This window comes from Gadus morhua, chromosome 23, assembly GCF_902167405.1.
Source record: "Gadus morhua chromosome 23, gadMor3.0, whole genome shotgun sequence".
NCBI classification, from domain to species: domain Eukaryota; kingdom Metazoa; phylum Chordata; class Actinopteri; order Gadiformes; family Gadidae; genus Gadus; species Gadus morhua.
In genome coordinates, this window is record NC_044070.1 from 4,379,415 (window position 1) to 4,401,963 (window position 22,549).

The window sequence follows — 22,549 nt, forward strand, 5'->3', positions numbered from 1 at the left end:
TTGCCTTACGGCTCAGCTCTCTTTTCGTTACAACGGTGCGGTAAAGCGAACGCAATACCGCCCCCGCTGCTCCGATTCTCCGGCCAATCTCACGCTCCATAGTACCCTCACTCGCGAACAAGACCCCGAGGTACTTGAACTCCTTCACTTGGGCTAAGGACTCATTTCCTACCCGGAGTAAGCAATCCATCGGTTTCCTGCTAAGAGTCATGGCCTCAGATTTAGCGGTGCTGATCCTCATCCCAGCCGCTTCGCACTCGGCCACCAGCCGATCCAGTGAGTGCTGAAGGTCACAGGCCGATGATCCCATGAGGACCACATCATCTGCAAAAAGCAGTGACGAGACAAAAGTAAACAATGTACAAAGTAAATGAGGTGCAAAGTCAAACCGGAGATGTGATTCCGGAAATGATTTTGTTAGAGATAGAAGATAGTTAATCGATAAATAGTTTAAAAAATATTGGATGTGCGGGTAAACTACGGGGAGGGTCTCCGACCGGCTCTCCGGCTACGGAGAGCATAGTATGCCTTGCGACTATGCTTCGCAGTATGCCTTTGAAACACTTTGTGATTGTTCGATGAAATGCAACCAGGAACGCCTAATTGGCGTTCTTGTTTCATGACGGAAACGCCCAAGCCTGCAGCTGGACCCTTCTTTTACAAACGGTTCCCATTAGTGGCAACAATTGGAGCTACATCTGCAGGTGTAGAAGGGAGCTTCTCCTGTTTAAAGCGGCTCAAGTCCTACACCCTTAACACAATGGGCGAATAGGCCGCAAATGAGATTCCCCTCTTTGAAAGACCAGCAGCTGCCACTGTTATGCACATGTGTACACTTGTTACACCTCCATTTATGTAGGAGAAGCACCTGTAACTCCAGGACTAGCTTTCAGGGATTAATACATTTTTATCTTATTTGAGCTTGTTTGTGGATTAATCTACATTCTCCATCAATATTGTTAAATAAAAGGATACAGTTTAGGTTAGCCCAGAAAGTAAAAGACTTTGGTCAATTTAAACCAAACTTCTTTATTCATTTTGGGCTAATCTGTGGCTTTGTCTTTATCTCCAGATGCCCTCATTTGGCAGAAGAGAATTGCTGCTGCTTCTACTTTCTTTTGTTATCTTCAGTGGGATGAGCTTCCTCTGGAAGTCTTCCAACTTTACAGTAGAGAAAATGATTGTCCCCCCAAAGAAAATGTGGTAGGTCTCAAAGTTTATTTGCATGTGCACGTGTGTGTGATTGTTTTTGTCACGCCCAGTACAATGTTCATGTTTTAACTCGAATGTTAATTTTTTTTCTGGAATCCTTGCATATATGAAAAGCGCTCTATAAATAAAGTGTAGTATTATTAATATTACCTATAGGACCCCTCCTACTGGTCTAGTTAAGCCTCCGGCTTCCTGCACATGCCCAGCGAAGTCATTCGATCTGGCAGGGAGCATTCCCACTGCCAACCGAGCAGACATTCAGAAACGACGGGCAGAGGAGTACAAGAAGCACCAGGCGAGGTATGCACGGCCACCAGTACCAGGAACACAGGATGGAACAAAGTGATGGAACAAAGCCTTGTTCAATGTTCCAGGATGGAACAAGGCGGGGAGGAGAGACACTGATAAAGAATGTACCAATTTCTTAAAGAATACTTTCTTCAATATTTCAATTGAATTTGTAAGAAGCTAGTTAAAGCATTTGTTTGCCTGTTTGCTAAGACCCAAAGTTAATTGTGGACATCATCTATGTTAAGGTTTAAATCAGCCAGGGCTTTTGTTCGACTCTCTCGCGGGGACCTCGTGAAATTGGGTAGTGGTCCATTCGATTAAAAGCCAGCGCAGTTTAGCAGCTCCCATAGCTGTAGCTTTGTTTTTTCAACCCAAATTAGCACATACAAACTGCCCTGGATAGGTAATAGTGGCCACAAAAAGTTACAATTTTGTTTTTGTTTGCGACTGCGCATGCCCACCACAAATTGGAAAGGGAGAATAATTTGGTGCCATCATAATAGACGGAGAAGCCAGTATTGGGCTTGGCATGTTTCCTTATTGTTTGACGTCATATCATGGTCATTTAATGACTTAGTGCAGTAACTGTTGCATAGTGTAAGTGTTTTATTCAGTTAGAATATTGTTCAATTGACATTGGTTGATTATTGGTTAAGTGGCATATCGTTTTGTCTCCTGCGTCCAGAACAAGCTCCATTTTGAACACACTCCTCTTTGCTCAATCCAACTCTCCACTGCAGTATCCCATTCAGGGTTTCACAGTACGCCCCTTGGTCCCCACTCTCATTCCAGGTACAGTACGCTGCACTTCAGTGGTTCAATAAAATCGTCCCGATACTGCTCTTTAGTTCAGTTGCTTTGCAAGTGCACTGCACAGATATACATATAGAGTGCAATGTGCTTTTTCGGTCTGCTTTTTATGTTCAATGTATTCCTCAGGAAATAGTTTCACCCTGAAAGATAATTTGTTTCAGGTTTAGCGTTGCACGGGGTTCAAAGAAGCGGCTACAAGGTTGGTAACAAAACTCAAGTGTCAAGTCAACATCAGGATACAAGGGATATTTGTGGATGTCTTTGAGCTACAGGTTAAATTTCCCTGGTTCCCGGTTACTGTTATGTCTAACCAGCATCAACATAGGTCCCCCTTACCAACATAATCATTTGTTTCTCATCAAGCAATAGTTGAAATGTCTTTTCTATCCCTTTAATGACATGGCTACGGGTGTCTCTTTATCAGGGTTTTCAAAATGGAGCTGTTGGGGACTTTTGGGTTTACTTGGAAGCACTCTTTGACTGGGAACCAAACCCCCTCACATCAACCTATTGAAGGCAGGCCTGTGCACCTTCAAAAGGTGTTTGCAGATGATGCCATGCCCAGGGTCAAACAACAGTTTTCTTCTGCACCAACAAAAACATAAATATACAATGACTAAACCAGACTTTTATTTTAATATTATATTCCATTTCTGCCAAGCCCAGCTACATTTTCCCAGCTACATGTCACTATATTCTATACATCTCACCTTTTTATATTTTGTGTTGAATTAATTTTTTCTTTCGAACAATGCAGCTCTTTTCCAATCTGCTGTAGGCCTATTTCTGCCTTTCTTACACTTCCTTCATTTGAATCCATGAAGCTTGAATAAACAGAGTACTGCTGCTTGACGTTCTGCAGTTCCCTTCCTGCCTTCCATCTCATGTTTGGGCAACATGGGTGACTGCAAACAACCAATTCAGTTTGTGGAGGACAGGAGTGTCCTATCAATGTTTAACCAGTGGGTGACTCGGTGGGCCAGTCGGCCATTGAGAGAACATTCAGGCGATAGCATACAAATCCCTCCTGAAGTGTGTGGGCTGAAACATTTTGCTCAACGATACTTAAATGAGACTCTACTACTGGGCCATTTCCAAGGCTTTTCGACATCCGCATGAAGTGAAACCGGCGGCTCGGCTACTCCAGCCTCTGACGGAACTTAGTCACAACCGTGCAACAGAGACGCATTCTAGTCACGTTGTCGACTCTTTGTCGTTGTCAAATTTGAACTCATGCCATCTGAAAGGTTGTGGGATTTTTTTTAATCATTGAGCGAGTAATAATAATATTTTGGCAGTCTGATTGAACAAAGCTGATTTAGCCAGTTAGGAAAACGGACAACAACAGACAGGTTGTGAAAATTATGAATATTCAAACAATCCTTTTTCATTTGAGCACGGCTGAGAACTCGCTCACTCACTCACTCTCAACAAACTTCCTCTTGTGCTTAACAGGTATCACTACTGGTCACCAAGGGTGTCCTCTGTCTAGGGAGCCCAAGTGACGTACCGAGTGTGGAAGGTGATTCATGAACTCCGCCCTTTCAATGTGTAACCAAACCACTTGTCACTGGGATTGACTTGTATGAAATATGATTTCGAAAAAAACCAATAGGTGGAAAGAAATGGCTGATCTTGGAGACGCTCAGCTTAGAGGAACTCAACAAACTACTGGCGGATGTCACCTACACCCTCCCTGTGTACCACATACACACCGGAGACCTGGGTACTCAATGACTTTTTAAGTTATGTATGGGTTAAATAATGTAACTTAAAGATAAGTACTGAACAGATGCTCAGGTTTAAAATAAGTATGTTAATGTGATGTTCTCATTTTGCACTCAAAGCCTTCTGATATTACAGTGGATTATGTAATGTGCGTCAAATCTTATTTAGGCTGGGTGTTTTTAATTAGTTTTCACTTCTTTTTCAATCAGTTCACTTTTCGTTTGAGCATCATGAAGCTGTGTTCCCAATCGCTATTCGGCAACCATCCGTACCTGTGCTTTTCGACATGGGAACAAGTATAACAACAAAAGTTTTTCCTATAAATCTTCCATTTTTACCGTTGAGTAGAATCATGAACCCTTACATTCTTCCTCTCTCTATTCCCTGCCCCCCCCTCCCTCCCCTCCCACTCTTTCAAAGACGTTAGCGACCAAGTGACAATCACCACCAAGACCTTTATGCGCTACAAGGAGTTGAAGGTGCTCATAAGAAGCCTAAGACAATTCTACAAAGACGTGGTGCTTGTTGTGGCCGATGACAGCTTTACTCCAGAAAACATCACAGAAGAAAATGTTCTGCAATACGTCATGCCTGGGGGACAGGTAGGCATATATTGGAACCATGTGCGTGCGTGCGCGCGCACACGTGCGCGCACACACACACACACACACACACACACACACACACACACACACACACACACACACACACACACACACACACACACACACACACACACAACATAATGTCTTTCTTGTGCTTGGACATCATATAAGAGTAGTCAAGCATTCAAGTTGATTTGAAATCTTTCCCTTCCACAGGGCTGGTTTGCTGGCAGAACCCTGGCTGTCTCTCAAGTCACCACCAAGTACTTTCTTTGGGTGGATGACGACTTTCTATTCACTGAGAAAACAAAGATAGAGGATCTGGTGGAGGTGATGGAGGCAACACCAGAGTTGGATGTGGTGAGAATCATATTATTCATTGACTATTTTTACATTATGAATAAAGCATGAGTAGGTGTGAGGTTATAATGTCTCGTTATCCTTCATAGGTTGGGGGTTCAGTTACTGGAAACCAGTTCTACTTCTCCATCGCCTATGAGGAAGGCGATGGAGTTACTGGAGGCTGTATGGACAGGAAGCCCAACATAAAGTTCCAATCACTACCAAATTACCCACAATGCTCCATAGTCAATGGGGTGGTCAACTTCTTCCTGGCTCGTACCGATGCTGTAAATCGAGTGAGATTTGACCCCAAGCTGAAGAGAGTGGCACATTCAGGTGTGTCCCCGGCCATATCTTTAACATATAGCCTTTGGGGGTTGTGTGCATGCGTCCACAATAAATGAGAGTTGTGAGTTTTCTTTTTGCTTTACTGGTAAAGACATGGCAATCCAAAGTAGGTCTTCAGTCTTTAATTGCTAGCTACCATCAGAGCTATTATAGAGGGTGCTATGCCGATCCTGGATGTGAAGTTACCTCATGTCTGGAGGAGTTGCACAAGCACTAAGGCTACACGGCATGATAAGCAAGGCTGAATCTCCTTCAACTTTTGCGTAAATTAAAAATAATTGTTCTTTCAATTCAGCAAGCAAAATACTTTGCATGAGTTGCATGTTTCTGGCTTTGAGGTATCAGATGAATTGGACAGCAGTGCTTCGTGTTGGAAGCTATTGTGACATGGGCAGCAGGTCAATTATAAATATTCCCTTTTTGAATATACCATAAAGATTGTCTGCTCGTCCACCGTCAGAAAAACACTATAAAAATGAGAAATCATTCAGTTGTCGTATTGTCACTGGTGCGAGGACTTGTAGTTCCGTAATGGGGCAGATATCACATTCCTCCATTAACAATATTATCCAAATATGACCTGCCTGGACCTGGATTCATTATCAACACCTCACTTTTTCTGTTTATTATATTCAGTTTTCCGTTATGCTCCCCCAAGAGTACAAGACGTTTTGGATGTACACCGGGAGTGCTCCTGCTACTTTATTATTCTCCTTTACATCTAATCATTGTTGTTTTGTTTTTTTCTCTATAGAATTCTTCATGGATGGTCTTGGCCAATTGATGGTTGCTTCGTGTGGCCATGTTTCCATTGGCCATCAGCCGAAAGGGGCCAATGCTCAATATGGTCGGTTCAGACACCCCGGGAAGGATGATGTGCAGTTTAAATTACAGCTGCACTACTACAAAAACCATCTACAATGTATCCACTACGGATAGGAAGAATCCCGACAGATCCATTCGCTATAAGAGGAGGTCATCTTCCAGTACTATGTACGGCTAAATCCTTTTCAGGGTTAGGTTTATATATATATATATATATATATATATATATATATATATATATATGTGTCATTCAGCAAATACCTGTAGAAAAGTGACAAGGTGCGGGTTTAAAGCTGTAGTATGTAACCGTGTTTCATTAATGCATTTTTTAAGAATGTATGACTTATTTGTAAGACTTATTTGAACCTTCTCTTTCTAACTTCAAATAAAAGAACAATATGATGTTCAATAAGATCTCCCCTAAATAAGGCCATGTATTGGGAATGTCTTGTCGGTGCCCTGAATCTGCTCCTTCTGCAATGTTTGTTTAAGGACTGGTAACACTCCTGTGAAAATTCTGCACAGTTGTCTTCAGGGCTTTAACTGAAATGGTTGAATCCTTCTTTTTGAATACGTATTGAAATAATTGTGTGCTGACAATGAAAAGTCAAAAGGAAATATGTTGGCAAACGAAAGAATATCCTCAAATGAAAATGAACGAGCTTCATGTTTAAAAGAGAAAATGTAAAAAGAAGCTTGAGCTTAATGTCCTACAAACACGTCAAAGTACTGGTATAAGGGTTAGGGTTTGGTTTATAGTTTTGGTATCAGGGTTTCCTTTTAGGCCTGATGAGGTTTTATGATAAGGTTTGGTTTTTGTATTGGGGTTTGGTTTGTTTTATCCCTATAAATGAAAAACAATATCTACACTTAAGATGAGCTGGCTCTTCAGAAAAAAAAGGCAAATTCAGCCAGATTAAGCTAATTTAACCAAGGGAAATCATAGGTTTTGGGTCTCACACCTGACTCCACCCACACTTCCTGACTACCAGCATGGACCTACCTAGGGCCGACTGTGACGCAGAACGTTGAAAAAAAGACGAAAACGCGACCTGCCACACCACAGGCCCGTTGCCACCACACAGGCCCCGGCTCCGTGGATGCAGCTGGATGCTATTGGGTTTCTTAGCCAATGGGAAGCCGCGACACAAGTTCTCCCAGCATGCTGTGCGGCGCGGGTCCGCTTGCGTTATTTGGATTCCTCTCCCTTCCGTCCTGCTGATCACAACACAGTTCAACATGTAAGTTTGTTGCTCATAAGCTTATTTTGCTATCACGAAGATGGAATAAGGACGCTAAGGAGGTCAAGCTGTGTTTGTTCAATACCATTTTAGCGATACGTATTATTGGCCAGCGAATACCGTAGTAAGTGTACTAAGTACTAAGTAGTAAGTATGTGTGCCGTGATATATTTCCATTGCTGTTATTATATATATATCCCATGCCTTTACTGTACTCAGTTTTACTGCCGTGCTATCTATTCATTGCTGTTATTATATCCCATGCCATCTGGTCTTAATCCGTGGATGTTTCATATGAACATACACCTGTTGACTCTTCTCTTAGTGGTGTTTGACCAGAGTGACGGCTGTAGCCCGTACTGAAGCTCTTACTTTGATCTGAAACCGAACTTCAAACATCATTGAAATCGTATAGACAGATGGATAGATAAGTATTTGCACTATCTCCGCGGTGCAAACGTCTTGCTAGACGTCTTTCTTTCATCTGTTGTTTGTATGTTGATTTCTTCTTTGTTATATGCTTTTCCTTTTTTATCTGTGGTTTGGTACGTTGTTTTCTTGTGTGGACCCCAGGAAGAGTAGCTGGTGTCTTTGGCATCAGCTAATGGGGATCCGAATAAACGAATGAACGAATAGACAGGATAAGACAAAAGAATCAAAGCACAGCAGACGACAGGAATACACACATTCTTAAAGATTACTAGTGATTCTAGTTTCGGGAGTGAAAATAGTTAAATTGGTGGATAGAACTTCAGAGATGTGACATTTGAAAGTTGTCAAAGCTAAATATAGTATGCAGAAAATAATAATATATAGGCAGATATATATGTACAAATGTAAAGGCTGTATTTTCCTATCTAGGTGACTGATATTAATGAAAATTCTCTATCTATCTATCTTTCTATCTATTTAAAGCAGTTTTTGAGTAAGAGCTCTGCCTAGTAGCTGGTTGGTGGCAGTGAGGGGACATGAGCAGCAGTCCTGGTCCCAGTAGGACCTCTCCCTCCTGCAGTGGGGCGGCCCCGCCGTGTGTTCTCTTTGAGGAGCTGTGGACACGCCTGAGGGAATGCCACCAGAATGAAATTCAAGGTGGGGAAAAGGAGAGCATCTGAATTATGGCTAGGCATCTCGTGTAACAAGACTGTAACAACGGCGGAACCACTGATTTGTTGAAAACGTAAGATCCAGAATGGACCGGGCAAGCAACGGCGTCCCGCAACCTAGTTTCCACCCACCCCAAAGGGGGTCCGGGGACGGTGCTCGAACTGAATGGGAGGTCCTAACCTCACCGTGTTACCCAACGTGTGTGTGTGTGTGTGTGTGTGTGTGTGTGTGTGTGTGTGTGTGTGTGTGTGTGTGTGTGTGTGTGTGTGTGTGTGTGTGTGTGTGTGTGTGTGTGTGTGTGTGTGTGTGTTTTATTTATATATACGTGTATTGTAGCAACCAGGCTCTGAGAATGCCCGCCTTCACCCAATCAACACACAGTTCGGTCTGTTAAAGCCGTAAAGGCGCGTTTATTAAAAATATCTATGTATTAAAAAGAATCTAGGATCCGTGAGCCTTCGAGGAATATCCGGTTGCGTTCCTCTTGGTTGGACCATGTCGCTCTGGGCGGAGCCACGTCCCTCTGGGCATTCCTCTGTCTCGCCCCCTCGAGGACCGGTCCACAGACGACGCCCTCCCCCTCCACGCTGCCCTCTTCCACCTGGATCAGAGGAACACGTATGTGTTCATTGACGTATACATTAGAACGATTCATTGACTATAGTTCAGCTCGCCGTGAAGCTCGGGGACCTCGGGCTCAACACGGCCCTCTCCTGAGCTTCCTGACGGGCAGACCCCAGGCAGTGCGGATAGGAAACGCCACATCATCCACGCTAACTCTCAACACCGGCGCACCCCAGGGCTGTATGCTCAGCCCTCTCCTCTACTGACTGTTCACGTTCGTCATCGGCCTGATCCCCAACGGCGACGAGACGGGTAACTGAGAGGAGTTGAGAGCCCTGACATCTCAACCTCAGCAAAACCAAGGAGCTGAGTGTGGACTGAAGGAAGTTACAGGGAGTAGGACATACCCCCATCACCATCAACAGGACGACAGTAGAGAGAGTCATCAGCTTCCAAGTTCCTCGGGGTCTACATCAGCGAGGGCCTGACCTGGACTCGGCACACAAACGCCATCACAAAGACGGCACTGTTTATATTGCACTGTCGAAGGAGCCTGAGACTCAAGAACTTCATTGCCAGCGACCGCTTCTCTAATTGTTTTGCATATGACAATAAACATCTTGAATCTCGAATCTCCATATGAACCAAGAGAGCCGGTCACCCCCACTCGAGGATCGTTCTCACCAGCCTTGAGAGAGTCTTGAAGCCGACTATTTAAGCCTTGCTTCTCCGCCTGCGGCTGAGGTGCTTTGCATCATACTGATTGGCGCCAGCGCCCATGTACTCACTGACGCCACCATGTGGAAAGGGGCGGTATACCCCGGCTACCAACTCCCCCCTCGGATGCCAGGGGCCCTGTGTCTGAGCCGGGTCGCCAAAGTCTATGTATGTATGTGTCTATGTGTAGATACATATATATAAAAATGAAAGTAAAGAAGCCTTTATTCTCCCTGGTTCATTTCAGGATTGGAGGCCAAAGTGGGCAAGCTGAAGAGGGACCGTTGTTTGTGAGTGCTTTGTGCTTTCTGTTTACCCCTGCTGACCACTTCATCCCCTCATATCGTCCTCATTGTTTATGCCGATATCATTTAATCCTGGCTGTTACATTTGTATCATTGATCTGTTCGGATATCATAGAGACGCACAGAGACTGGAGGAGTTTTACAGTCGCAACCAGCAGCTGAAGGAGCAGAACAAAGCCCTTATTGATACAGTCAGCCACCATGAGGAAAGGTAAGGGACGGTCCTTAAGCCTGTAGCTCACCTTACTCTTTTTTTTTTTTTTTTTTCCCTATCTTTCACCTGGATTACATCAACACCATACACAGGAACAGAGAATATAAGGACTGTGCCAGGACAGTTTGTGTAAATGTATGTATATATACATATCCTATGTATATTTATGTATATATACATATGTATGCGTCGCTGATCAGAGCTTTACCATCCGCTCACGTGGTGTATTACTATTCCAAAAAACTAAACTTTCTCTCAGACGCCGCAGTCAACCGCTGCGGAGACAGAGCTCCACACACACCGCCCAGACAGAGCTCCACACACACCGCCCAGACAGAGCTCCACACACACCGCCCAGACAGAGCTCCACACACACCGCCCAGACAAAGCTCCACACACACCGCCCAGACAGAGCTCCTCACACACCGCCCAGACAGAGCTCCTCACACACCGCCCAGACAGAGCTCCACACAACCACAGACACACCGCCCAAGCAGAGCTCCACACACACACCGTCCAGACAGAGCTCAACATGCTGGGCCACACACACAATGCCGCCTCGGCCCTTGGTCACTAAAGAACGCCACCTGTGTGCACAGCAGATTGGAACGTTCAGCGTTCTGTGCTTTTGGGAACAACTGCATTAATATACGATTTTACCCTTAAAGAAGAAATCCGGTGAAAATGGATCTGGGATATGTTTCGTTTGGGAGCAAAAAAACATTCTTAAGTTGGCTGTTTTTAGCCGATTCAACCAAAACGCTATAAACTTGGGATGATGGGGGCATTTGTTATGGTAAAAACTAGATCATTATTTTAAACCACTTGAAATTAAAAAATAACATTTTATACACAGAATACCATCAGTGTCAGAGTTTGCGTGTTGTTCACGGATGTCACAATCTCTGTGTTCGTCAATCTACTTGTCGAGTTTTAAAAACAAGATGCGTCGACGGGTGAACTACTGATGGTATTCTGTGTAAAAAATGTCATTTTTTAATAAACAATCTGTATCCTTAAAATGTTATCAATGCCTCGTTTTATATTTTAAGACCCTTTTTATACTACCAAGTGTCTAGCCTTTTAAGTGGTTTAAAATAACGATTTCGTTTTTTGCCATGACATATGCCCCCATAGTTCCAAGGTTATGGCGTTTTGGTAGAATCGGCTAAATACAGCGAACTTACGAATGCGTCTATACGGGCATTTTTGCTCCAAAACTAAAATTCCAACTCGTTATCATACTAAACGTATCCCAGATCCATTTAACACCGGATTTCTCCTTAAATTGGGGACATATTTCAGTAAAGGTGATAAATTGGCTAGATTACTTTGTTGATGATCATATAAGACAAATGACTGAATTTAAAACTAAAAACTGGTTTGGGGTTATCTTGCTCTTTAAATTCTTCCTTTGTGTTGATTCTACATTAATTCCATCATTTTACATTTAATTATTCATTGCAAGCTAAAACATCAACAAAAGAAGTGTGTGGGTATATGTGTGTGTATATATATATATTTTTTTCTGATAAGATGTGTTTTCTATGTCTTCAGGCCCAGGGCAGAAGGGTGTGACCGCTGTGCTAACCTACAACAGAGCTTCACAGCCAAACAGACGGAATTCGAAAACCTTCGTCAAAAGAATCTTTACCTTATCGCCTCCCTCAGTGAGTATTGAGACACAATTGAAATTCACAATAGCCGCGTTTAAATGGCACATCTGATAGATTTCTATGCGGAATAGATCTGTTCCTAAAATGTGATCCGAATGTACTGTATACATGGCAGTAACAAAAGTGTCTGTTATGTCTCTCGCGCACACCTGACACATCTCTGGACCGGCGGTGACATAATGGACGTCTTATCACTATTTGGCATTGTGAATTTGATTTTAATGAAAGCACAGCAGGAGAGAGCTTTTCTCTGCCTGCTCCTTCAATTAAGAAGGAGGAGGACAGCAAAGCGACGTCAATTTCTCGTCCCATCTTTATCTTTACTCCCACCTCCGCCGCAAACAAGAGGAATTTGGATGCGAGTCCGCAGCCAAGACTGGTGGGAGAGAGTGGTCTTACAGGAATTTAGTGACCAGGAATCCTTGAAGGTTCAATTGCGAACTATTGCAGCTGCCATCTCTCTAAATTAAGAAGTATTTTAACGTTCAGCCTGCAAAAGTACTAGTAGTAGCCTGCTCATTTACAGTTATCCCGGACGCGCGCGGACACTACGATACGCGAACACGTCATTAATAAACACCCATGTCCCGTCGCTTAGCAACCGGACACGCTTACCGGACTACTAACGGAGTGGTATCAAAGACGTGAATCAGGCAATAAATCCACTTTCCTTGACAGCGGTCAAGTTCGGTGTGCATGAAAGTACAGACGGAGCTCAGTGGACCAATTGCGAACTACTGCAGCTGCTCTAAGTTAAACCCCAATCTATTCGGAATAAGTGCATACATGACGATTAAAATGGACTACACCACCTCTTCTATTTGGCATAGAATTCTATGCCGAACAGATAATTGTATTCCGAATGAGGCGTGTATATATCATTTTCTATTCCGCATAGAAATCTATGCGGATCAGATGTGTCCATGTAAACGCGGTTAGTGTGGTGTAGCTGCACCAGAAATAATGGTCGGTTAAATGCTGTTTTTGGGGGCAGGGCAGAAAAAAGGCAAAATATGAATCAAGGGATACAGCATACATTAATGAGTGTGTGTGTGTTTGTGCGTGCGCGTACGTGTGCGTGTGATCACACCAATTATACTCATTGGCTTGCAGTGTTGAGCTAGCCCTGTTCTAGTTTCACAGTAAAGAAACCATTATGATGCATATCATATATCTGCATTATAATATACACTTAATGTGGCCAATAAAGAAAATTGATATTTAGCCGCTATAGGATGAGCAGGTGAGTACTGGATTCCAGATGGTACCTGATGATATTTGAATGTATGTTTTTGCGCAGAAAGTGAAAAGAATAGTCTTCGGGATGAAAACCTGAGGCTTATCACAGAGTTGGAGAAACTGAAAGCCTCTATGTAAGTTCCTGATTCAGCACTTTTTCATTTGTCTCTGACAAATTCTGACAAATGCATAATTTTCTAAATAATTACTCAATCATGTTTCAATAGAGAGAAGTAGAGATTGTAGATAGAGATTTGGTCTGTAACCGTTGTGTATTATTTGGTGTCCCTTCCAATCTTTTTCCTGCTTTATAGCATCCCATCGTTTCATATGACATACTAATCTACAACTGGTAGGTTATTAAATCAGGTATCTTACTATCTTTTCCAGTTCGGAGGCCCTGCGGTCCATGTCACCGGACCCAGAAGACGGCATGATCCCAGACTCTCCCATCATGCCCAGCTCACTGCCAATGGCCAACAAGCTGAAGAGAAGAAAGAAGCACTGTGACACCAAAATGCGCTTTCCAGGGACGCCCCTGCCCGAGTCTAACTGCTTGCCGTTAGATGGTCAGTCTCCAGCGCTCTATGGCCCACATCACTGTGCTATATGTAGAACACAAGGAGTCCACCAAGTTTTTTTGTTTTTATTCCTGTCAGACACAGGACTCGCTCAGGGCCTTCTGAAGGCATCCTCCAGGAACCACAAGAAAGAACTCGTACTCGTACCTGAAACGTGTGAGATGGACGCGTGTCAATCCACACGTAAGCCTTCCTGCAAATCATTCTAATGTTTACGTCGTTGTTGTGAATTAAATTCATTTGAAATAAAGGATTCTGTAAACGGGGCAGAAACAGAGCTCTTCTTCTCTGGTTTCAGGAGACTTTGATCCCAACCTTGAAGACGTGATAACCGAAACCTGCGCACAGGATCTTCCCTCAAGACCGATGGGCTACAGAGTAATGATGCAAATATCCACAATTGCTCTGTTCGTAGACTGATCTATGATGTCATGTCTTGCACAGCCCAAAAAAAACGACTTACCGACTAAATCTTTCAAATATCCATAGTATTTTTGAGATATGAACTTTATTTTCTTTATTTTCTAATTATTTCCATCATCTGAAGCCTGAAGAGGAAGCCGCTATTTCCCAAATCAACTTGATTCCTCCCTCAAAGTGCAAGCTTGGCACAAGGTAATGTCCTGTATCTTACTGTGGGGGTATCTTCTGAGGTTGGCAATCTTTTAAGATCTCCTGAAGATCTGTATGTCTATGACTGAATTAGAAATGTCTATTTTATGCTTGGTATGGAACAAAGCTTGTGATGCCTGTAAACTGTTCTGCCTGCAGGCCACACAGTGTCTCTGCGCCGATGTTGTCCACTTCTGTCTACCTCCCGAAATCCACCTTGGGAGAATCGCCATCCCTCCTCTCCACCAGCAACAGGCCTTCTGGGGATCGCCTTGTTTCCAGACCCAAGCGCACGAAAGTGGATTCCTACCATGAGGAGGCGGAGGAAGACGCCCCATTAACCCCTCCTCAGGCCGCCTCTCCAGGCCGGCCACATATCACGCAGCCACCCCACCCACCCACCAAGGTCCGGTTGGTTTACAGACATATTGGTTTGCATGTTTAACGTAGCTTTTGCCATTGCATTTAAAAATAAGGAAAGGGGTTGAGATTTGGTCACAGAATATTTTACATTGTCAAGGGGGAGAAAATGTGTGGAATAATAGGTTCATATTTTTGCATAAACCAAGTGGTCGATTACAGTGTCCTGAAGTAATGGCTAGTTATTGATGAAACACTTTTGCCGTGTGGCAAATGATACAATTGTAAAACAATAACTAATAGACTACTACCAACTTACTCATGTCTGCTGAAAAACAAAAGTATGTACTTGCTTTGTTTCAGAACCTTAAGTATGTAGATGACATGATATTCTATTACATCATAATTGTTATGAATGCATTACATGCTTTGGTTGTAATACGATAGGTCTTGGTGAGACCTGCAAGAGACCCCTCCATTAGGGCTTTTCAAGAGGCCAGCAAAGATCCAGATCAAGATGTGACCACCGGATTACCTTCCCCAGATCATGGTGAGCTCTAACTGAAGTACCTGGAAATCTACTTGTCTATCAGCAAGCATTTATGTCTGACACACTGGCGTAGCCAGGATTTTTCAACAGGTTGGACTTTTGCGATGTAGGGTGGGCCACTATATGTTATGTTCAATTATTTTGATTTCGATAAAGGCAGTATAGCAATTGTCCTGAAATTTGAACAAAACACATGATTTCATCACAGATCAGACGATTAATGGCAAACAATAATAGGCTACATTGATAAATACATTCTACCGTAATATTCGGACTATAAACCGCGCCTTTTTTCCCATTTTTCGATTCTGCAGTTTAAATAACGGTGCGGCTAATCTATGGATTTTTACAGCTAACGGCCTCTATGGGACCTCCTAGTCTATGGATTTTACAGGTTACAGTCCACCAACTTTAACTCTATGGGCTCTATGACCGGTCCGCGCCCCCCCCCCCACCTTTAAGCGGCGGGCTCCAGTGCGGCTTATATATGTACACATCATTCAATGTAGCTGCTGCGGCTTATACTCCGGTGCGCCTTATAGTGCGGAAAATACGGGTACATTTAATCTTTGTGACATCGTGATACTTTACTATTTTTCGTTCCTTCAATTTCAAGTTAATTCCGGGCACTTCTGATAGGGTTGGCCAGCTGTCAATCATAGTGGTTATGGCCCACCTTGGCCCTCATGTGACTACTGCCTGGTGGGACGACCTTTGTCTACAATATAATGGGTCCCAATCAGGGGCGGAGTTGGGCACTAAAAGCCACCAGGAGAATTCTGACCGGCCCGGCCCACCACCGGCCCTCCACCAAGTCTACGCATTTGGGGAGGACTTAACGAAATATGAAATGTAACCACTAGATGGCACTACGCAAATGCACAATATTGACAATAAAGTGTAGTTTTAAAGTTTTTATGGGTTTTCTATTAATAAACAGATGCTGAAATATAAAAATAAAATGATACAACTACTATTATATATCATAAACCCTGCTCGCTTGCATCGGCTAACATTACTTAACTTCTGCTAGTGGAGGCTTGGCAGCTCTTGGTCAAATTAATTAGCCTACTTAGCTTGACTTTCTAGCAGTAGCAGCAAGGCTATAAAGAAAACCGAACACTTACTAGTAGCCACTGACAAACAAAATGTGGTCAGTCAACGACTATTTAATTGGCTAGGTCATTAAATCGTCTGAAATATACCAGCACATAGACATTTGACTAGCTTGTGCTAGCTCCCGCCTAGCAATAACGTCAATGATTGAGCTCTGGCTAACTGTTTTTCTGTCAATTCACCTGCACGACTCGTTGATGCCTGACTTCGGAATAAATCTGTTATTTTTGAGCACTTAGTTGCATCCTCCTTCACCATCCACTTCTTCTTTATTCTGGCCTTTTCAGCCCCTCCTTTCTCCTTTCTCATCTGGCCGTCCATGAGTGCCATAACAAGCAAGCAACCACGTAAATCCTTCCACTGTCTTGAACTCGCGCGCTTTCTCTGTCTAACGTATCTTAGGTCATGTCATTAGAAGTGGGGCCACTCATGTATCCCCCTACATTTCGGAAAATAGACTTGACCTGCAATCTGTTTATTGGATACAAACATTTCCCAATCCCAGGAGTCTTTGCTCCATTCTAAGTCAATTCAAGAACAAAGAAATGAAACTGCAGCTCGTATTTTTTATTTATGACCATGAAAGTTCTGTAACGCCTGAATAATGAAGAATTAAATGAAGTAAAAAAAAAAAAAAAGATTAAAAGATGAATGCGATATAGAGAGTAAGTGGTATAAATATTAGTTGGACGTTTGCTTACATTATATAGTATATCTCGGGGATTTTCACGGAGGGTAGAGCCTTGAAGTGGTTTAAATAATGCTCAGGGCCGCCCTGTAGACGTCTCGCGGCCACTCAAAGTGATTGTGGGCCGGTCCACCTGACTTCACTGGCTGACCGACCGGGAAAACTCCCGATCGTCCCGACGGCCACTCCGCCTCCGGTCCCAATGGAAACTCTCGCCTTTCTTAAAAAAAATAAAGCTACATTTAAGACCATTTTACTCGACAGTACTCTCTGTATTTTCTGCATGAAATGCTTTTTCTTGTTGTGTAATGGTGATGTTAATATTGGATTTTCTGGTGTTTTTTCCAGCTGAAAGTAAGCCCACAGTAGAGCCTTTGTGGAGCATGGACCCTGCGTTGGCTCTCTCCATGTATTGTACGCAGTCCGTGGCAGTTGCAAAGGTACCCTCAATATATGGCAATATACTGCCATAATGTTTTAAGTGGATTGGCCTTTGTTTTTTCCAAACTAAATGTATTGTACTGTGCAGGGGTAGGCATGCATTTTCGACAATGAGACAGAGGCAAGACCGTAATAGACAATACATTTGTATCTGGGTCCGTCACTCGACAGTTTGTCATGTCCAATTGTTGATTTGAAACCTCTACTACAGAAATATTATTCTGAGGTAGGTGGGACCATTTTTGGCATTGGTACATGGAACAAGTTAGCGTTTATAATCTCATATTATATACAATTTCTATGCACACCAATAGGAAGAGCAAGGAACTGAGAATGAATCTGCTAACCAAGACGAGACTTTCGTAAGTCACAGCCTTCTCCAACGTCAAGGACACTGTAGCCAATACAACAACGAAGACTCTGATGATGACGACGACGAGGAAGCCCTTCCATCAGGTAAATTAACAACATTCCATAACGCTGTTGCCTTTCATTGTCGTTTGCTTCAATTTAAGGGCCCATGGCATGCTGCTTTATGGATGCTTTAATATAGATATTAGCGGGCCCCTAACACAGTATTTGAAGAAGTTTCCGAAATTCAGCCGTGGTGCAGAATTAAATCGGTGCAGAATACAGCCACTCACACATTGAGCTTTCCCCAAACGGGCCCTTTCGGTGTCTGACGCTTTAATGCAAATGAGGAGGAGAGAGGCGGGTCAAGGAGGAGGGTGGGGGTGTGGCCCTGAAAAGCTTGCGGCCACGGTACCATGCGCTCTGTTTACAGTGGATGTATCGCAATGGCGAGGCGCACACAGCCTTTGGCCGTGTTATGTGAGTATTCTAGAACACTCCGGGTGCTCCGGCGGGAGTCCTGGAGCTCTATATATCAATAATATCATATTATACATAGATATCTATATCATATAATACATATTAACACGCGCACGCACGCACACACATAATTGTGGCGCTTGCACGGTCGAAGCTCATTGTCTCATTGGCTGGCCAAATTCTCCGGGCGGGTAAGGCAGAGGAAGGGGAGGTAACTTGGCCCCTTATGACGACATATGGGGCCACACTCCAAATCAGCACCTGTGAGCTTCCATTTTTTCAAAGGCGAGCTGGATACCTAGTGCTCGTTTTACACCGAACGCAAGTTATAGCCAGTGGGGGACAATAGAAAGAAGAAAACCTCATGAAGTAAGATTTCCATGCCCTGGGACCTTTTAACTTATTACAAACAAAACAAGATTGATCTGGTATTTCAGTAACCACTATGATAGATTGAATCCACAATGCAGATAGGAAGAGTAGTGGGCCATTCTGAGTTATTCGGAAATCTAGACTGCCTCTAATGACTAGGGAGGAATTTTGGGGCAACATCTTGGTAAGGACTCCTCTAGAGTCGACTGAAAATGCTCCAATGATGGAAAGTAACGCCACATATGATGGAGTTTTGCTAAATCTTCGGACCACAGGGTATGTTTATGAGTATGAAGTACCTTAGCCTAACCAGCATGGCTGTAAACAGACATTGCTTGAGCAAGATTTTAAAATGTGTTAGAGTGGCACTTAATTGCTGCTTTATAATGGCAACATATAACAGCAATTCATTTAGATTTTTATGTATTAATAATGATATCTTTATAAATTACAGAATCTGCAGTAGTAAAAAACTGCGAGGATACAACTATTATTATTTTATATATATATTGTATCCGATTAATTGCTAAATTCATTGATGTTATCATTATAAAACAGCAATAAGCTGTATATATATATATATATATATATATATATATATGAGGGCTGTACGGTATGGACTAAAATTAATATTTCGGTGTGATTTGAGAGAAAGACGGTAACGGTATTATATCACGGTGTGGGGGTATCGCTGTCAAATCTGTCCCTGGGAAAAGTAAGGTTGCGCCGAATTGAAAAATGAACTACATTTCGTTACCATATGTTCAATTGTTACGCATAACTTTACTTTTTACAGGAAAATTAGTTACGTAACTGTAATTACTCACTACTTACTTTGTAACGCGTTACATAAAACACTATCTACCGGACACACCGGTCTCACTGTATCGTCAAAATCCATACCGTAGCGCAAATTCACGCCGGTGTACTTTCTATTCCGTTTATACCGTAAACCCCTAATATATATATAACTCTAACTAACTAGCTAACCAACTCTGGGCTACTTGAGTGTATGTGCCTGCTAATGGGTACATCCCATCTTATCATTGTTCCTGTCATTAATCAGGGCGATTCCAGAAGGCTAACAACAGTATTGACAAAATGTTTGACGTCACCGCCTTTGGAGAATACAACTCTGATAACAGCAGAAGTTTTGACCACAGCCAGCCGGGTCATGAGGAAGCAGAGGAGGGAAATGGTGAGCCTATCGCTTCATAAAGGAACGCACCGAAAGCCAAATATGGTCATTATTCAAAGAGTTGTTCAACCAGTTGGCAAACAATTCAGCAGAATGTGTACATTAAATCGCAAAGCTTCTTCTTGCAATGCCTTGTTATAATTTCAGCAAGGACTGACGTTCTTCATTTTAAGATTGGCCGGAACTGTAATACTGTATTAAAGTATATGTGGGGAGAAGAGGAACAATGGTTTGCATCGTTTTACCATGTAAACCACGTTAGTTCATACTGATCGGGAGTTTTCAAGTAATCATCTCAACTCCTGTGTCTTATCTTCTCTTACCTTTTTAAAATGAAAGGGCGCCTTCAAGGAATTGATAATGAAGATCAAAAAGAACGGTAATAATACCTTAATTTTTTTACCAATCATGAATTTTACAAGGAGATTAGGAGAGAGGATTTGTAGTTACATTTCACACAGGTTTGCACACATACAGTACACTGTAAACACACACACACACACACACACACACACACACACACACACACACACACACACACACACACACACACACACACACACACACACACACACACACACACACAGACAGTATATAAGAACAATACCATTATTCAACCTAGTAAGGGAAAACTGTTTTGAGAATCTACCCACAAATGCAAATCAGAAGATGCTGTTTTTTTTTGTCACCCACTTTTCTCCCCATCTATGGTCAAGGAACCCAACATTTGCTCACATAGCGGTAGTTCGCAAGAAGGACGAAAGGCAGAAGCTGAAGGGCAGCACATGCAAGGAGTGCGATATTGTGAGTGTTTGCTTGTTTACCAGACACATACAGTCACACGCCTGATTAGTCAACAGGCCTATTCTTGTAGCAGGGTATTGGTTCTGAAGGGTATTGGGCTACAACCCGGTATGTAACTATTAAACGTGTCCCAGAGCGAGATCGTCCGACTTTTTTCGTGCTACAAAGAACGAAATGTAAACCAATGAATTTAGAATAGATGAATTTCTCTGAGTTTTACGACATTTAAACCAATGCACAACACCCTGGATTTTCTTCTCTATTTTTTCTCCAGCAACATGTCACATTTTTAGAGACGTTATTTTAATGTGTTTCTGCTGTGTACCAACGTAGTTATACTACATTGTGGTGTGAGACTGGGTTTAACGGACGTGGTTCATTTCAGGTTTTCAGGAGGTCTGCTTAAAAAGTTGGAAATCTGATTTTTATTTTGACATAGCCATAAATATAGCGTGCGCTGCATGCAGAGCATGAGTATTAAATCGCGTGATACCGGGTTGCAGGGTAAAACTGCATTCAGGATTGTGTTTTTTAACTTGAGCTGACTCTTTGACAGTATTATGCCCATCTCCCAGAGGAGGAGAGACAAAAGAAGCTGTCTGCCTGTTCACGCCACCGCTTCCTGTATATCCCGCCGTCTACCCCGGAGAACTTCTGGGAGGTTGGCTTTCCGTCCACACAGACCTGCATAGACAGAGGTAGAACCACAGCCTGTTTTACATGTTTGACACTCATTTTTTCCTATCGTGACCTGAAGAGAGATTCAAAACAAAACACCTCTGTTATCCTAGAAAGCATTTTACAAGGTCACTGCCAATTGGGCTATTTCATGTAACAATCCAACTCCTTCTGCATATAGTCATGTTATGATAATCCAACTCTTCCTATGAATAGTCATGTTATAATCCATCTCCTCATAGGTGTATTGATGTGATAATAATCCAACTCTTCTTGGGTATAGTCATGTTATCCATCTCCTCATAGGTGTATTGATGTTATAATAATCCAACTCTTCCTATGTATAGTCATGTTATAATCCAACTCCTCCTATGTAAATTGATGTGATAATTATCCAACTTCCTATGTATAGTCATGCTACAATCTAACCCTCCTAGTTATATTCTTCATTTGTTCAATTCATTGGTGTCTTTTCCTCCCAGGTTATATAAAGGAAGAGATAAATCCACAAGCCCGCTTGCGGAGAAGACAGCCTCTCACTGCATTGTTTTCGCCAAAGCGTAAGGAGAAGGACACCTGAAAAAAAGAAACAACATACTGCTCTGATTGCATTACATTTAGAAAGAGAATGACTGAATTTGATCAGTCTTAGGAAACGTACTATCAATCTCTAGACATACACAATCAATACAAATGATGCAGTTTCTCGACAAAAACTTTGTAAATACAAATCAATAAAATATATATATCTAAAGATCTAGATCTATCAGTATGATCTCCTAACCTTTGGTATTTCTTACCTTATCACTGAAAACAGTTATGGTTTAGGAGCCCAGAAGGTCCATCATTACTCTCAACACCTTTTAGAATCGGTTTTATGTTCTGTCTCTGTTCCAAACACTCATTTTGTGTTTTGGCGTACTCCTAAATCTCTTAATTGAATATTCCTTGGATACAGTATGTACTTTTAAATTGTAAAAGTACCGGCCATGGTCTTATCAAGCAAAATGTGAGTGTTGAATAGCAACTCGCCAAATTAGCCTTAGAGGTAGTACCTTACTCTGGATGTGTGACAGATTATTGGTAAGTGTGCG

The 22,549-nt window shown here is 42.6% G+C and overlaps 2 protein-coding genes across 7 annotated transcripts; both read left to right on the top strand.

Annotated features, from left to right (window-relative positions):
• Positions 1-1,017: 1,017 nt before the first annotated feature.
• LOC115537606 (beta-1,4 N-acetylgalactosaminyltransferase 2) lies at positions 1,018-6,578 on the top strand. Its single transcript, XM_030349627.1, has 11 exons — positions 1,018-1,203; positions 1,369-1,512; positions 2,189-2,295; positions 2,478-2,515; positions 3,772-3,838; positions 3,932-4,042; positions 4,254-4,340; positions 4,465-4,646; positions 4,866-5,009; positions 5,099-5,327; positions 6,094-6,578. The coding sequence occupies exons 1-11, from the start codon at positions 1,073-1,075 to the stop codon at positions 6,276-6,278; spliced, it is 1,425 nt and encodes a 474-aa protein (XP_030205487.1). The 5' UTR covers positions 1,018-1,072; the 3' UTR covers positions 6,279-6,578.
• Positions 6,579-7,323: 745 nt separating this feature from the next.
• Positions 7,324-22,224, top strand: rbbp8 (retinoblastoma binding protein 8). 6 transcript variants are annotated; one of them, XM_030349471.1, is made up of 19 exons: positions 7,324-7,405; positions 8,324-8,494; positions 10,038-10,080; positions 10,211-10,306; positions 11,867-11,979; positions 13,286-13,358; positions 13,615-13,793; positions 13,884-13,988; positions 14,104-14,183; positions 14,353-14,420; positions 14,577-14,823; positions 15,225-15,327; positions 17,480-17,571; positions 17,887-18,028; positions 19,842-19,973; positions 20,313-20,352; positions 20,690-20,777; positions 21,334-21,475; positions 21,938-22,224. In XM_030349471.1, the coding sequence occupies exons 2-19, from the start codon at positions 8,374-8,376 to the stop codon at positions 22,033-22,035; spliced, it is 1,962 nt and encodes a 653-aa protein (XP_030205331.1). In that variant the 5' UTR covers positions 7,324-7,405; positions 8,324-8,373; the 3' UTR covers positions 22,036-22,224. The 6 variants fall into 6 exon arrangements, with proteins under 6 accessions (XP_030205331.1, XP_030205332.1, XP_030205334.1 ...); XM_030349472.1 differs by having other exon boundaries at positions 7,338-7,405; positions 8,321-8,494; XM_030349474.1 differs by having other exon boundaries at positions 7,351-7,529; positions 8,321-8,494; positions 21,353-21,475.
• The last annotated feature ends 325 nt before the right edge of the window (positions 22,225-22,549 follow it).